The sequence below is a fragment of the Nilaparvata lugens genome, chromosome 1 (assembly GCF_014356525.2).
Source record: "Nilaparvata lugens isolate BPH chromosome 1, ASM1435652v1, whole genome shotgun sequence".
NCBI classification, from domain to species: domain Eukaryota; kingdom Metazoa; phylum Arthropoda; class Insecta; order Hemiptera; family Delphacidae; genus Nilaparvata; species Nilaparvata lugens.
The window spans coordinates 98,704,614-98,721,743 of record NC_052504.1 but is presented as its reverse complement, the minus strand read 5'-3'; the positions used below and the strand labels follow the sequence as shown (position 1 = coordinate 98,721,743).

Below are 17,130 nucleotides of genomic sequence, written 5' to 3'. Positions count from 1 at the left end.
ATAGTCGACATACTGACTATTAATTTAAAAGCGTTTCGGACGATTGAGAGTGATTCCCATACCCTTAGGGCAGTTACAGATTGGCCCTTAATAACCAGCGCGCTGTCATCAGATCAGCGCGGAAATCCTGTTTAGCAGTTTCAGAATTGCTGAAAATCCTTTCGCAGCTGCAGGCTCGCGATTCAGAAATCCGACACCCGAAACCTCATCCATTGAGCTTTAGTTATCATAAAATTGTAATTGATATACTGTATTTAGCTAGCAGGTTCAGCTTGCTGAGAACTATATCGCGATTCACAGATCGCGAGTTATTGAACAAAACCCATTAGTTACAGGAAAGAACAATCCTATTAACGAATCTCCATTTCCCAAGCCCGATAAAATATTCCCTATACCTCAAACTCGGTATACCATATCCTGTACCTTATACCTCTTACGCCTCTCCAATCATATTGATCTAATACCGGGTGCGCAGATTCAGTCTGCACACCGACAGCCCGCAGTCTCAGATTGCGAAAACCGTAACAAAAATTCTATATCATTCCTTGTTAAACTCCATCCCGAGTTCCTCCCCCTACAACCTTTATTCCGGGCTTGCAGGTACAGCTTTGCTCGCCGTCAACTCGCAGTTGGTTCAGATTGCGTACTACCTTTACAAATATAATTATTTGTGGGATCTGATATCCGGATCCGTATCCTTGTTTAAGGTTACCTCAATTCTCCCTAACACCCAACCTGAATTCCAAGAGCCGAGGGCCGAATCGGCCAACAACGGCACGGGCACACACTTCCCTTCAAATTAAATACCTCCCGCCAAAGACAGAGGGTAAAGAATCAGACAGGGGGAGAAGTGTAGGTCCAGTATCTCCACCAGTCAATACGGTCACCGACCCCGACCCATACCCGGCTGTAGCTAGTCCGCGTCGTAGCAATACTTCGCAATTATTAGAAACCTAGAGGGTGGAATAGGTCATTCTAATAATATTATATATATATATATATACATATTCTATACATATTAATTGAAATTAAATGGAAATTGAACTAGAAACGAATTAGAATATCAGATATTAATTGATATTAGAAAAAGAAAAATTAGAGAATAATAAATAAATAAAGATAAAATTGCCAAGCTCTACTGAAGGTCTTATATATCAGGAACCCCCAACTTCAACACTGTTATTACTTTGAGCAGTCATAGAGCTCCATAGCTCAAGACACTGCCGAGTTAGGGTGCAATGACTCACCCTAACATGTTCCACCAGTAGCGTAGGTCTCTATTCAAACCTAGATACTAGCCGCGTGACTAGTGTAGAGGTTTAATGATTCATTAGATGAATCAATCTAATAGATGGCCCTATGATTCATAAAAGCAATATAGTAGTCAACATTTCTAATTCTAATAACGTTTATCAAATATAAAAAACTAATGAATTATCAAATCCATTACCTATATATCTGTAAGAATCTGCTTATACACGTACGGGATAGGAAATTCACGAATGATGCATCATTACGGTCTGAACTACTGGACTGATTAACTTGAAATTTTGCGTATAGATTGGACAGAACGATCAATTTACCAAGGATAGTTAAAGGCATATAATACCTTCTGCTTCGTCCATCACCCACACTTGTGGCATCGATGACGTCATAAAAGTCAATTACAATACATATAGTCGTGTGTAGAATGAATTGAAAATTAGTTTGGTCGCGTGTTTCAGGTGAACGATGAGGTTGATGCTAGTTGTGATACACATCAGCCTGGTTGCAACCCAAATGTGGGTATCGGCGCATTACAGAGACGAAGTCGAGGACAATGAGTTTGCCGAATTCGAGGACTTCCAAGATGATGACGATAAGATTGTTGTTGAAGATATTGGCCAGGGCCGGCCGTTGAAGCCATTATCGGCGAATATCATCGACGACAATGGCGAACAAGAGGACGAGGACGAGGATGCAATTGTTGAGGTTAGCATGAATGTATGAATTAATTGACCGAGCGAAGTGAGGACCATGTTTTAACTCGGATTTTCTTCTGTCTGTATGTATGTATACATACATGTTACGCATTTACGGCCAAACGCGTATATGTTTATGCATTATACATACATTTCACATACTCAAAACAGAGAAATACCATCACAGCCAACAGTTCCGGTACCTACTTAGTTTCTTCACAGTTATATACAGTCATATTTTTAATTGGCAATAATAATATTATAATAGACGTCAAATATTAAAATGAAATTTCAGCTGCCAACATCTCCTCAATCGAATAAAATGTTCCTTGTATTGTGAAAAACATCTAATTTTCAGCTTCAACCATCATCACCAACTATATTGTCTTCACATTGATATTTCGCATAATGACATGAGTTCATGAGATTATTTTCTATGAGAATCACCCGTTAGATGCACTTCATTTCAGTATTTTCTAGTGGAGAGGCGCGCTTGAGGAGACCTCAAGGATAAAAATTTCAAACACATAACTTTAGACACAATGCTCAGATTTCATCGTACTACACTTCATTCTCCTCGGCTCGTCAAGACGGTCCAAAATCATGCATCATAAGTCAATATTCGGTCGATAATTGAAAAATTTATTGTTACTTGAAATTTTGATCCTTGTGGTGTCCTTAAGCGCGCCTCTCCACTAGGAAATACTTAAATGAAGTGCATCTAACGGGTGATTCTCATAGAACATAATCTCATGAACTTATGTCATTGTGCGAAATATCAATGTAAGGACAATATAGTTGGTGATGATTTTTGAAGCTGAAAATTAGGTGTTTTTCACTATACAAGGAGCATTGTTGTCAGGTGTCCCTGGAAATCTATATGAGATGGAGCGCTCTACCTGATCTCAGATTGTAGAGCACAAAAATACGCCCAGAGGGATTCTGAATTATACATCTAAATGGTGACAATCGGAAGATATTGTTGATCAAAAACTAAAATTCATCAAAATTGATTTTTTCTTCAAATTTTACTCATTTTTGAAAAATCATAACTCAGTACTCATTGGAGATAGAGAGTTCCGAATGATCTCATTTTTTTCAGAATTTTATAATCTATAAAAAAACGAGAGCAAATTTTTCTTTCCGATTAGGCCTACGAGATTTGGCAGAAATAGCTGAGAACTGGAAAATGAGCCGAAAATACTAGTTTTTTGGGCCACTCTGTATCTAGCACAAGGAAATTTTGCATGAAGAAATTGGTTCTGGACTTCTCTTATGTACCCAAATAATATTTTAAAAAATCAGAACTACAATATAAATTGCATGCACCAATGTATATAGTGACTGGACCACGGTATATAGATGAAAACGGTAGAGGCCACGAAATGTGTGCGCAGTGGCCAGTCAGCTAGATTGCGTCATCGCCACCAACCGAGGTTTTCAACATCTATTGGCAATATTTATGAAACTTTTGTTAAAAAAAGATGATTGGATATAAAATGACGTCAGCTACACCGGAAATTTAGCACAAACATGCGCGTGACACCTACCGTCTTCTTCTATATACCGTGGACTGGACTAAGTATAATCTAGTAATATTGTAACCTTATCTTAATTTGGGAGAGGAAAAGCTCAAGGTTACTTTATTTTTCATTCCCTATCATTTCTATGATGTACTTATTGTATGAATCAATAAAGAATAATGCATAGTGGCCCTCCGCCGACAGGCAAAGCTACTGGATCCGGACTGTAGTAATATTAGTAATATAGTCTATTCAGTAATAATTATATCATTTTGTTGCTATAATTCTGTTGCTTGATAACCTTGTGATTGTTTTGCTTTCAGGATGATGATAATGAATTCGATCATTTTCAAGACGAGGAAGAATTTGAGGGCTACGACAACGATCGACTCGGTACTGGCAACAAAGTTGATGACAAAGAAGTGCCCAAAATCACAATTACAAAGGTTTGTTTATGAAAATATTTCTCAATAATGTGTGGTCTGTGAATTTATACTTTTTTTTATTTATTTATTCTTTGGATAAAAACATATAATACTGGAATGAATAAAACAGGCGCCAGCCCAAGAGCCCAAAACTTCCTTCTTCTTCTTCTTTTTCTTTTCCCCTTCTGCCGCTACAGCGTAGGGGTCCCAGCCTCGGTCCACCTCTTCCACACCTCCCGGTCCTCAGCCATTCTCCTCATTTCCCTCATGGAACTCCCTCTCTCGCGACCCAGACTTTCAAGATAACTCTCCCAATTCATTCTCGGTCTACCTTTCCTTCTTTTTCCCTCTCTCCTGGCCTCCACCACTTGCTTTACTCCTCTATATTCCTCCATCCTGGTGACGTGTCCAAACCATTTGAGCTGCTTTTCCTTTACGTCCTCACTTAGCGCCTTCCTCCCTACCTCTTGTCTTACCCTTTCATTTCTCCATCTATCTCTTGCCCACTAATTTTCTCAAGAATCTCATTTCGGTGGCAGTTATCCTACTCCAATGGCTTTTGAGGGTAACCCAGCTCTCACTTCCATACATGAGAGTAGGAGCAAATACACAATTTAAGACTCTTTTCTTTGTCTCCATAGACAGCTCTCTTTTTTCCTACTAATGTGTTGTTTAGTTGGAAGTATACATGCTTGGCTTTCTTCACTCTGTTTCTGATTTCTTTGTCCAGTTTCCCATCATTGCTGATCACTGTACCAAGATATTCATATTGATCAACCTCTTCTAGGGCCTGTCCTCTACATCTAATTGCCAGAGTATTTCTTTGACCCCCCGCTATTTTCATAACCTTGCTCTTCCCTGCATTGACCTCCATACCTCTTCTTGCCATAACCTTCTCCCATACATCCACTGCCTTTTGAAGTTTACTCTCACTATCCTCCATTAGCACGATGTCGTCCGCAAATACCAAGGCCTGCACATACACTGGTCTGAGGTTTTCATATCCAACCTTCATTTTTGGAGTGTTTCTTTTACAATATTTGAGAATGCTATTCATAAATATTATGAAAAGCAGTGGGCTCAGGCTATCCCCTTGTTTCATCACTTTCTTCAAAAACTTCCCAAAACTTCCTCTGTTCCTAAATTTTGTCCAATAAAATGTTCAAGGTAGGGATGAATTCTCTCATCACAGTTAATGTGATGTAGGGTTAATTTTACATTATTTTATAACTTTCCTCCGTATGAAATGTAACTTGTTGAATCCAGTATCGCCCGCATCGTTTAAATTTGATTCAGAACTGCTGCAATAAATCTAAATATTGATTTTTTACTATAAGGAAGTGTTCAAAATTACAATTAAAAAATCTGGTGTGGCGCACTCACACAACTTTCCTTGCCGTTATGAAAATTGATCACCTGACGCTAGTGTTACCGCGCATCAAAAGTCTACTATTCAAAGATTTGATCCAGCTGATGACAGGGCAATAACGCTGGAGACCCACGAGGTCTGCAATCTCTTCATGGTGAATCATTTAATAGAATCAACAGTTTGCTAACAGTTAGCAATTGGATAATCACATTTTCTCGAATTTCGAGCTTATTTTTAATTTTAGGTGAAAATGTTACTGAACATTAATTGTAGAGATTCTCATTTTCAATCTTTCCCACTCGAATTTTTTTTGTTTAAATTGTATCTGAAGCCTGAGAATCTAAAATCAAACTTTGCATAGATGGGGCGGAGCTCCTGAAATTTTTACAGATATGGGACTTGTGGCAGTTGATAGTGTTTATCGATGACTATTTCAGGTACAACTTTAATCAAAATCGTTAGAGCCGTTTTCGAGAAAATCGCGAAAAACCCTGTTTTTGACAACATTTTCGCCATTTTAGCCGCCATCTTGTATCGCATTTGATCGAAATTGTTCGTGTTGGATCCTTATATTGTAAGGTCCTTACGTTCCAAATTTCAAGTCATTCCGTTAATTGGGAGATGAGATATCGTGTACACAGACGCACATACACTCATACACACACACACACACACACACACACACACACACACACACACACACACACACACACACACACACACACACACATACAGACCAATACCCAAAAACCACTTTTTTGGACCCAGGGTACCTTGAAACGTATCGATTTTGATCAAATTCATACCTAAAATAGTCATTGATAAGCTTTATAAACTGCCACTGCTTTATAAAAAGTCCCATATCTGTAAAAATTTCAGGAGCACTGCACCATCTATGCAAAGTTTGGTTTTAGATTCCCAATTATCAGGCTTCAGATGCAATTTAAACAAAAAAAATTCGAGTGGGAAAGATTGAGCATGAAAATCTCTTCAATTAATGTCCAGTAACATTTTCACCTAAAATTGATAATTAGCTTGAAATTTGAGAAAATGTGATTATTCAATTGCAGACTGTTGGCAACTGTTGATTCTATTGAATCATTCACTATGAAGAGATAGCAGATCTCGTGTGTATCCAGCGTTATTGTCCTGTCACCAGCTGGCTCAGATCTTTGTTTATAAGTAGATTTGAGATGCGTGGGAACACTAGCGTCAGGTGATCAATTTTCATAACGGCAAGGAAAGTTGTGTGAGTTCGCCACACCAGATTTTTGTTTCTTGAATCACACAAATAGTATTGTTAAATTCGATTTCTGCAATGAAATTTTTACAACTATTGGTATGTTTAATTTTTTTTTCTAGGTGCCGCTTCATCTTCGGACAAATTGGGACAGCTTCTACTTGGAAATGCTGATGGTAGCTGGTCTTGTCGTGTATTTCTTGAACTTCTTCGCTGGAAAATCTAAAAATAATAAGCTGGCGAATATTTGGTACTCAACACACAGAACAATGTTGGAGGAAAATTTTAGTCTTGTTGGTAAGGTTTTCATATTCCAATTATTTTTGTATAATTTATTACAGTGAGGTCCACGTTACTAGTAGTTCTGTGAACAGTAGACCTCGCGCAGTCATGAACCACAGCCTCCTCTAATACTCTCAGTCAGAGTAAATTATGTTCTGTCCTGTCGTGTCGGCGAGATATTGGTGTGTAAACAACCAATAATATATATATATATATATATATATATATATATATATATATATATATATAGACCAATACCCAAAAACCACTTTTTTGGACTCAGGGGACCTTGAAACGTATAGAAATTTGTAAATTGGGGTACCTTAATTTTTTTCGGAAAGCAATACTTTCCTTACCTATGGTAATAGGGCAAGGAAAGTAAAAATCAGCAACTGCAAGTCACATGATTATAAATTGATAGTGAAAATGACAACCAACCGCGCCTCGAATAATCCAAGCAGTGTTTCATTACAGCCTTTCTAGAGGCAATCAGCTGAATAATTTTTGAAATATTTAGTACACAATGCATACCATGCAGCCGCTCACCTGACTTTGAAATCCCTTGGAGACCAAAATACGATCCTCCGACTACTTTTGACAATTGGAAAAATAATTTTAATTATTTTTGAGAAACTTTATCGCTTTCACCACCTACTTATATTTCGAAACAAAAAAGTTTCTAGCTTGTCGAAAATTTCATATTTTTTGCTCGAAATGTCACGACATTGACGAACATAATCATTAATTAAAAAATAACTATAGGTCAGATGAAAATGATCCAGACACCAATAGAAAAGAGACATTCTCCCGTTAAATTGATATAAAATGATTACGCATTACGACTCCCCATGATTCTGAGAGAAGTGATATTCAAAAGAAAACAAATCTTCGCGATGTTTCCACTTTTATCATAAAAGTTATATTTCCTTTTAATCGTTCAACCCTGGAACTAGCACTACTAGGATATTGGGGGGTGATATTCTACATCCAATTCTGAATTGGAAATTTGAAATTTTACACGAATTGGCAACGATGTAATTTCTTTGGTTGGAGGGCCAAGTCTCAACTTATTTTACACAGACTATAGTTGCTACATATAATGGTTATTTCTAGATTGATACCAAAATTACAGTATAGACTTGACATTGAAAGTTCAATTCAATTCGGGGTGTGTGCACACAGAGAGCGGAAGAAACGAACTGGCCGACCGTATGGGGTCTATGTTTAAAACGATTTTAACAGACGATTATCTTTTGTCTGTTTGTATATGTATCAGTCTCAACTTATCCGACACAGACTATAGTTATAGCGATTGACAAGTGAGTCTAACTCGGCATATGATGTATTGTGACAATGAAAAACAAAATTGAGTGATGTTTAATGTAAAATAACATTTGATTTTGACAGGGGATGATGGAAAAATGGAGAACGAGGCTGGAGGTCTGATGAAAGAGTCTGAGAACATGTACATGCTGTGGTGCAGCGGTCGAACATGTTGTGAAGGCATGCTGGTCGAACTCAAATTCATCAAGGTTGGCCCATTCATTCATCTAAAATAATTAATTACAAAATTTGGAGTGCCCCAATAAGCCTGGTTCTCACTAGTAGAGTTAGTGGTCGAGCAACTGGGATATTAACTCTACTCTACTTACTTGATCGAGTAACTGTTTTCACTACAATTAATAGTAGGTAAAGTGTGTTGTCTATAATGATTTCTACGTTATAATGGCAGTGTTTGATTAGCAATGGCATTGCTATCCTTGTCTATCATTCAACATAGCGGATAGCGCTATCTCTTTCTCGCTTTGCTCTGTTGCCAGATCGTCTTTTAACAATGTAGAATTAATAATTAATTAACAAAATATTTAATCTTAATTGTGAAACTACATTATGAAATTATTGCAAAATATAATTTATTGCTTAATAAAATTTAATTGATTATTTTAAACGAGAATGAACAGTTAATATTACATCAATAAACCTGTATCAGCTACCGTCTATAGAAGGCATTGACAAGACAGAGGATCGGCAACGTTGTTCTCGTATCTTTATCCACTGTCATTATAACGTGGACCTCACTGTAGTGAACAGATCTAACCTTGAAACTACTCTATTCTACTCTACTAGCTCGAGACTGTTTTCATTAGCATAGTAGTGGTAGAGTAGAGTGAGAAGCGGTGGTGGGGGAAGGCAAGTGGTAGAGTACTATCCCACGGTGCTATCCCACTCTACTCTACTAAAAACTAGTACTCTACCATGAACGTTTTCATTGGGAGAGTTCACAAGATAGTTAGTACTTGCCCAGGGAACTCTAACACTAACTCTACTAATGAAAACCAGGCTATAGACATTCGCCCGAAACAGCAAGTAGCTAGCGATAGTATACTGGCCAGCCACTTTCTTTCGAAGATAATTTTTTGAAAAGAAAGCAAGAGGTTGCCATACGCCTTCAACCAGTTGTAAGCATTCTCCAACTGAGTGGTTCGAAGCATCAGTAAATAAACCAAGTGTTTCATCTTTGAATGTTTACTCATCTTTCCCATTCCTGAAGTAGGTACTGTCATTCATCCATGCTTCATCAAGAAATATTGTTCTCACAGTCCAGATGTTTGGCGGTATTCAAAAAGTGTTTTCTTTTCATTATGTTCACTACTTGATTCATTCTTCAGAAATGTAATTTTATTTTTGTAGAAATTAAAACTTTTTATCCACCTTCAAAAAATGTTCAAAAACAAACTTGAAAGTGTTCAATGCAAAATTTCATGAATATTTGGAAACTTTTTATGGGTTAATAAAGTTTTAAAAAATAATTTTTAGAGTTTTAAATTATCGGCAAAAGTTAGCCAATTGATGCTGCAATTGTGAGTAGTAAACTGTTCACGTCGAGCAGAAATTTGTTCTTTATCCATCGTAGTGGATAGCGTATCTAGGTAACTTTACTCACGAGAAATATATGTAAAAAAATGCTTGCTGTCCATCACGTCGGGGTCACCAATATAGGAAATCCACAAACCAAATTTCCTATATATTTTATTAAATAATGATACCTCCCTCGCGTTCGCTACCTTTCAGCCTGCTGCTCTGCTCCCCACGCCACGCATCAACCAAATGAGTGGTTGACCCACCCGCCACCAGGGTGCGCCTCAGTCGCCGCCACTCGTTCCTGCGTTTCTATTGGCCGAGCACCACCGGCCAATAGCAGCGCAGGTGAACTCGGGGACTGTGAATAAAAGGGGGCTACTCAGCTACCCTCGATAGCACTTGCTCACTAGCAGCCTTCCACTGAAGAGCCAGAAGAGACCACCAGCCGAGACCACTACCAGAGATCACTACCAGCTGAGACCACTACCGAGACCAGGAGCAGAGCAGCGAGCAGGCCAATGAGGAACCACGGCGAGACTAACCGCAACCTGAGGTGTCTTCCTTGTCTACTACCCAGCCGATGCTAGGAGGAACCGAGCCGGCCGCCGAATCCAGAAGAGGAGGGCCCTACGTCGGCTTCGCCAGGTGGAGGAGAGGCTGAGGCTGTACACCGCCGCGCCAGCTGCGCCCCAAGACTTAGCGCCCCAGCCTAACAACTGGCGCGCGGGTTGGGTGCCGAACCGACATCGGAGTGTGTGCAGCGGAAGCCTACGACCCTGCCTGCCCGGGGTTTGACCGAAGGCCCCTTCTAAACGAGGAAGTGGTCGAGGAGGTCCTCCCGGCGGAGATTCGGCACGACCTCTGGCTAGTAGATCACCCGGTCAGCTCTCTCCGTAGCCCGGGTAAACCAGAGTGGAGACCGCGAACCATTGACTTGAGCCCCTGCCGGCCTGCTCTCGCACCAGACGGACCTGTCCGGGACCCTCGCGCGGCGTGGTATCGCGCCAGTCGACGACTACTAAACATCTAGCCTGCCTTGGTCCCTTTTAGGGCCACCAGCACAATCTTGGTCCCTTTTCAGGGCCACCAGCAACAAACTTGGCCCTTTTTCAGGGCCACCAAAAGCCATTTTTCAGACAGTGGTAACAAACCCCTCGCTCGACCCGACTGACTAGCCCAATTGATGAACGAGCCACACCTTCCGCCTTATCAATAATTACTCAACGAAAATCCAAATTAAATTCTGTAAATCACCCCGAAGACTTCTGCTACTGCAAACATTGGCAACAGGGTTAACAGCTAGTTGGAAATTCGATAAGAGCTACTATCCAAAAACTATTTGCCAGCCCGGGAATCGAACCTGGTGTACCACCTAATTGCCAGTCAGGTATGCTCGCCCTTACACACCAAACTGACAATCTCTGGATAGCAGCGCTCATTTTATATCTAACTTACAAGTTTTATTACCTATAATAATTCTGTTAATAAAAACCTCCAGTTGAATAACTTTGAAGCCATTCATCGCAAAACTTTTCAAATGTTACTTCTCACTTTTATCCACTTATTCCTTCAGTTATTTGTTTAATGTCCGGTTTCTCAGTCGTTCCATAAACTTTTTATCCTTTCAATTGCTCTATTGAATCGATAAACATGAGAAATGCGTTTCTAGAACGCTCAATAAACTTGATGAATCCATAAATCTCTCGATAAACTATAGTGCCAAAATCCAGCCTATGAATATTATTTTATGGAATGTATAAATGTGTCAAATTTTCGGAATGGATCAAAATTTTTAAATCTTTCTTAATCGAAAAATTAAGTGTAGGTCACCAGTATTTTAAAAATAAAACGGATTCAAAGTTGCACTATATTTAGCATTGATAGCCCTTATCTGGTGTCAGCCATCTTGTTTTGGAGACATCAGCCAAAAGATGTCAGTACCATAGGTACCATGCCTCACAACAAGCAGCATGGAATAAACAACCAAGATTCTGCTGGTTACCATAACATCAAGGCCCGGTTGCACAAAAGCGGGTTAAATTTGAACCGTGATTAATTCCACGAGAACCAATCAGAGAAGGCCTTTTCGATAAGACGTCTTCTATGATTGGTTCTCGTAATCACGATTAAAATTTAACCGGCTTTTGTGCAACCGGCACCTAGTTTGTTTACGAAAGTGGCCGGTTTGGGATCATGCCATGTTGCCAGATTAATTGAACAGATAAATCGTTCCTCAGCTATGGATTCAATAAATACGTTTAAGAAACCATTAAAAATTTATTGAATTCATAAAGTTATTGAATGAATAGCTAAAGCGTTGTTTGTTGAACGACTGAAAACCCAGGCATAAATATGACATTCATGCCCGAATTATTCAGTGTTACTTTTTAGTGACAAATGTTTGATTACATAATAGATAATATCGGGGCACCGAGCTTCGCTCGTTATTTATTTATTGACTTTTGATAAACCGAACACAATTCTTTAAAATGATTGGGGAAGTACTAACAGGCACAGCCCAAAACTGCTTCTTTCCCGAATTTTGATTTATACACTATAAATAGTCCAGAAAGTAGGTTATGTTCCATACACTTGAATTCAGGTTCAATTTTCTGTTCAAACATTTGAAAACAAAAAATTTATAATTTAGATTATATACAAATCAAATTGAATAACAAAATAACACTAATCACTTAAAATATTGTCAAATAATGATCAACTTTGAAAATTATGATATACTCTAGTTTAGGAGGATTATGTCATGTCAACAAATCAGATTATGTTGATCAAATCGATTAAATTGTCTAGCTAGATAAAATTTCTCGCTGATTGATTATGATTACACAGCTGGAAATAATTCTGTCTCTCTCCCACACAGGCACACGAATCTTCTGTTATCGAGAGACGACGAAATTATCATCTGTTTTCCAAGGATGAATTATCCTTTTAATGTCGTTCAGCGAGTTTTCCAAAGAGTGAGACCTAGTGCAATCGAATCTTTATATCATAAACCCACTATCTTCCAAATTTCGTGAAAATCGTTAGAGCCGTTTTCGAGATCCGTAAAACATAAATAACAAGATATAAAAATAACCAGATATATTCATACAGAAATTGTTCGCTTAATATAATAGGATTGTTGTTGATTTGCAGAGACAAGACTTGGTGGCGGTTGTTGCGCAGCTGATGAGGCCCGCCCATGATCAGATCCATGTGCGCGTCGACATGAACAGAGACGACATGGACACTTTTGTGTTCTGTGTGGCTGCCAAGAAAACGGCTGCTCGGCTGTCCAAAGATATGGCTGATCTGGTAAACTATGTTCACAATTTCCACCTGAAAATGTTTACAATAAGGTACAGTAGGCGTGTCTTGGTTTTGCCTTCGTCACTTTTAAACGGCATATAGGCAAGGTATGGTTCGCGGGGTGATACTCATCATTGCTTTGCAAAAACATCAGGCTTCAGAGATCCTAGATCCCTAAGGTGCGTACCAAATTACGCTCTGCTCCCAAACGAACGTTACACGAGCAGATCGATAGATGATTGCAGGTCGAGCGAGAGCAGAACGTGAAAAGTGCGCGAGCTCTGCAAGTTTCTAGGACGAACTAACCAATAGCATAGAGAAACAATAGCGTAAGTAGATATCCCATGGTATAGGGCGTTCATGTCGCAACTTTTACTGTTATCTCAAGCCAATTACTGTCGATTATTGTAATTTTCTACTGTTTTGTTGGAGAGAGTGTATGAACGGCACAGTATGAGAGTCTACCAGCGTCACACATCTTGGGATCAATACAACATGATAACACGGTAGAGAAATACAAATTTAAATGAGATTAGGTCAATGATATTAATGACCATTGAAGTCTGACAATAAATGAAAAGGTAATATTAATGATACCTGAAATAAATATAAATTGAGTGCTATAATGAAAGTTATTGCTGTAAGGTTCAGTATTAATGATTAAAAATGACAATAAGCTGTAAAAAATGCTCAACAAGTAACATACATAAAAATATATGCGGCATAGGCCTTCAGTGATTTGAATGTCAAGATAGACTTTGACCAAACAATTAATAGGCGTCACTGGCCTTAAAATATCACTTAAGAGCTAAGGGTAGCTAATAAATACAATGTGAAGATTGTCCAGGTTGAATATAGGCGACATGGGCCTTCAATGAATTGAGTGTCAAGACAGACATCAATTAGAACGATTAATAGGCGACAGTGGCCTCAGAAAATCACTTGTAAAGCCAAAGGTAGCTGTCAAATCCAATGAATAGTTGCTACTATTGAATACAATTATATAGGCGTCAGTGGCCTCAGAAAATCACTTGTGAAGCCAAGGGTAGCTGTTAAATACAATGAATTAGTAGGCGTCGGTGGCCTTAGTGAATTGAATGTCAAGATAGACATTAATCAAACGATAATTAGGCGTCGGTGGCCTCAGTGAATTTGAATGTCAAGATAGACATTAATAAATCAATTATGACACATACGTAAATGAAAATTGAATAGAACGATTTACATAACCTGAATAAAATTTTGAAGAGGAGATGCGGCCAGGCAGACAGGCAATGACTCCGCAATACCCACAGGAACAGGACATCAGCAAGCGATGATGTGATCTGGCCATGCGATGACAAGCATGGAACCGTCTACCACAGCAGGTGAATCCCCCAGTGGAAATGTAGGCAGGAGCAAGTAGAATTCCAAACGAATAATCCGATCTTCAAGTTGTGGAATTTTTGGATTGATTTCCAAATGGTAGAGATGATGAACTTGAAAGTTTGAGTTTCACGAGGTGAAGCCAATTGTAGAAGAATGGCAATTGAAGCCTACACGAGGTTGTAATTTTTGACAAAGTTTATCAAAGCAATATGCAAAGCAATCGATGAATAATTTAATCACAATTGAAGAATAGAATAAATGAATTAATTTGTAGAATAATTCACACTTTAAAAACGTTCTGTAGATCAAATAAATAGCGATGAACGCTCACACGAGGTTGCAATTTTTGACAAAGTTTATCAAAGATTTAACAGAGTAAATGAGTGAAGAAATCGATGAATAATTGAATCACACTTGAAGAATAGAACAAACGAATTAATTTGAAGAATAATTCACACTTTAAAAACGTTTCGTAGGTCCGATGAATTCAGATGAAAAGTTTAGACCGGGCGCAGGATGCACACCCGACAATGAACCATTGCAAAAGACACGGAAAACGGTAATGCTGGTCAGAAAAAGGAGGCTGCCGGATGTGTTTGAAACGTAGGCAAAGCGTATGCAACCGCATGGCGAAAAAGTAACAAATATCTAGAAAGTAAGATGCCTAAAGACAAGATTAAATTCCAAAAAATCGAATAGTATAAATATTAAAATTGCAATGGCAAAGATTCCGACGAAAAAGTACGAATAGAAGTATAGAAAACCAACTTGACTAGAGTAGTAACGTGAACCTTGACTGTGACGTCACTGGTCAGCACAGACAGACAAAATGACGACATGATGTCTACGTAGTAGCGGAACGAGTAACAAGTGGAACCGTTCCGACCTTCAAATTTTCATAATTGTTTAACCATTTGCCTTTTTTCTGAAGAGTGGTGGAGGAATGGGTCTTTTTTCTGAAGAGTGGTGGAGAAAAAGTACGAGATTTGGGGCCGCCTACACGAATGGAAATAGGACCGGCGTAATCCAAACCACAATTGTAAAAGGGAACATTAGCCTGAACGCGGGCCGCTGGTAAACTACCCATGATTTGCTCAGAACGAAGAGCCGAAAAGCGAAAACACAATATGCAATGCCGCAATACACTTTTGATGGTGCGACGGGTGGAGGGAAACCAAAATCGTTGTCTTACACTGGCCATGGTGGCCTGCACACCAGCATGACTTAGACGACGATGGTGAGCAACAATCAATGCACGAGTGAATTTGTGATTGCTAGGCAACAATATTTGATGTTTGTAATCAAAGGAAGCATTTGCATTTTGCAAACGTCCACCAACTCTGAGCAGAGAATCTGAATGAATGAATGGTGACAAGGCTTTAATAGAACTATTAGGCAATAGCTCCTGATTTTGACGCAATGCTTTAAGTTCGGCAGAGAAAGCTTCTTCTTGAATAGATTTGAAGATACAATTTTCAGCTTCTGAAATTTCAGAGACAGCTAATTGACCAAAGCGCGGAGTGACTGAATTTTGTTTTCTACAATTATGAATGAACCGTAGAACATACGCTGTTGTACGAACGATTTTGTGATAGGTGGAGCAACTATTGATTATACCTGAGATAACATCATTATGAGAAGAAGTAGTAGCTAATACCTGAACTGATTGAGAACTGATTTCCTGAACTGATTTCTGAAACTGATGAGAGACATCATTTGAAGTTAGAAAATTCGACGTGACCCTACGGGGAGCGGCCACAGGTAAAGCGGGGAGGCATGAACGAGGTGCTGCAATAGGACGAATAGCTTTACAAGAACCAAATATGACCCAACCTAGACTGGTTTTCTGAAGAATGGGAGCGTTTTGAGCTAGATACAATTTACCAGGCTGAAGTATCGATGCGAATATGCCAGCACCAAGTAACAAATCTACAGGCTTAGGCTGATCAAACAATGGATCCGCTAATTTGAGTTCAACAGGAATTGAAATTTTGGAAAGATCGATGTTCACACTAGGAACATTAGATGATATGCTATCAACTACAATACAATTTTCTTCAACCGACCACGAACGATCAGATGAAGACAAGCAAACTGAATGAGAAATAGATGATTTGGTCTTATTCTCACCTACACTATGAATCAAAGTGTCAGAATACAAAGCAGCAAGTGACAATTTTTCAGCCAACCTAGTTGACATCAAATTACAATCAGAGCAAGAATCTAAAAGCGCGGTTGCTTTAATAAATTCCCCACTAGAAGATTGAACCAAAACTTCGGCAGTAGGTAACAAGGCGACAGTTGATTGCTGTTGCAAACACAGAGACGAAGTGGAGCTCATTGTGACATGAGAGTTCTTCTGAGGCTGTTCTGCATGAGAAACAGCTTGCTTAGTTGTTTCCGCATTCTGAACCATGACGGAATTCAAAACAGCATTCTTACCCTTGGAGGGAGCAAAGGATTGAGAATGAATAACATTTGAAGTTACCTTATCCTTAGAAGTAGGCTGAGTGTCTCGTGATTGAGGATACGACCTATGAAGAACAGTGTGGTGACTCTTGCCACAAAGTGTACACGATTTGTCCGAACAAACATGATTGGGTGCGAAAGGCTTGAGGCAATTATAACATAACCTTTTGTCACGGACAGCATTCCAACGATCAGTAACCTGCAACTTCAATAATTCATTACAACGATTTGGAAAATGACCAACAGAATTACAAAAACTACAAGGTGACATAGAAGAGGTAGTAACCTGCATCCTAGCTTGAACATTCGATTGATTTTGATTGAA

The 17,130-nt window shown here is 38.9% G+C and overlaps 1 protein-coding gene across 1 annotated transcript in view; it reads left to right on the top strand.

The window, feature by feature from the left end:
• Positions 1–1,724: 1,724 nt before the first annotated feature.
• LOC111043510 (coiled-coil domain-containing protein 47) overlaps positions 1,725–17,130 on the top strand; it is a gene marked incomplete at its 5' end in the record, with an annotated part of 43,028 nt that continues 27,622 nt past the window's right edge. The window contains 5 exon segments of the mRNA XM_039419763.1: positions 1,725–1,971; positions 3,808–3,930; positions 6,641–6,815; positions 8,208–8,332; positions 12,816–12,974. Coding sequence (XP_039275697.1) covers positions 1,732–1,971; positions 3,808–3,930; positions 6,641–6,815; positions 8,208–8,332; positions 12,816–12,974 — 822 coding nt within the window.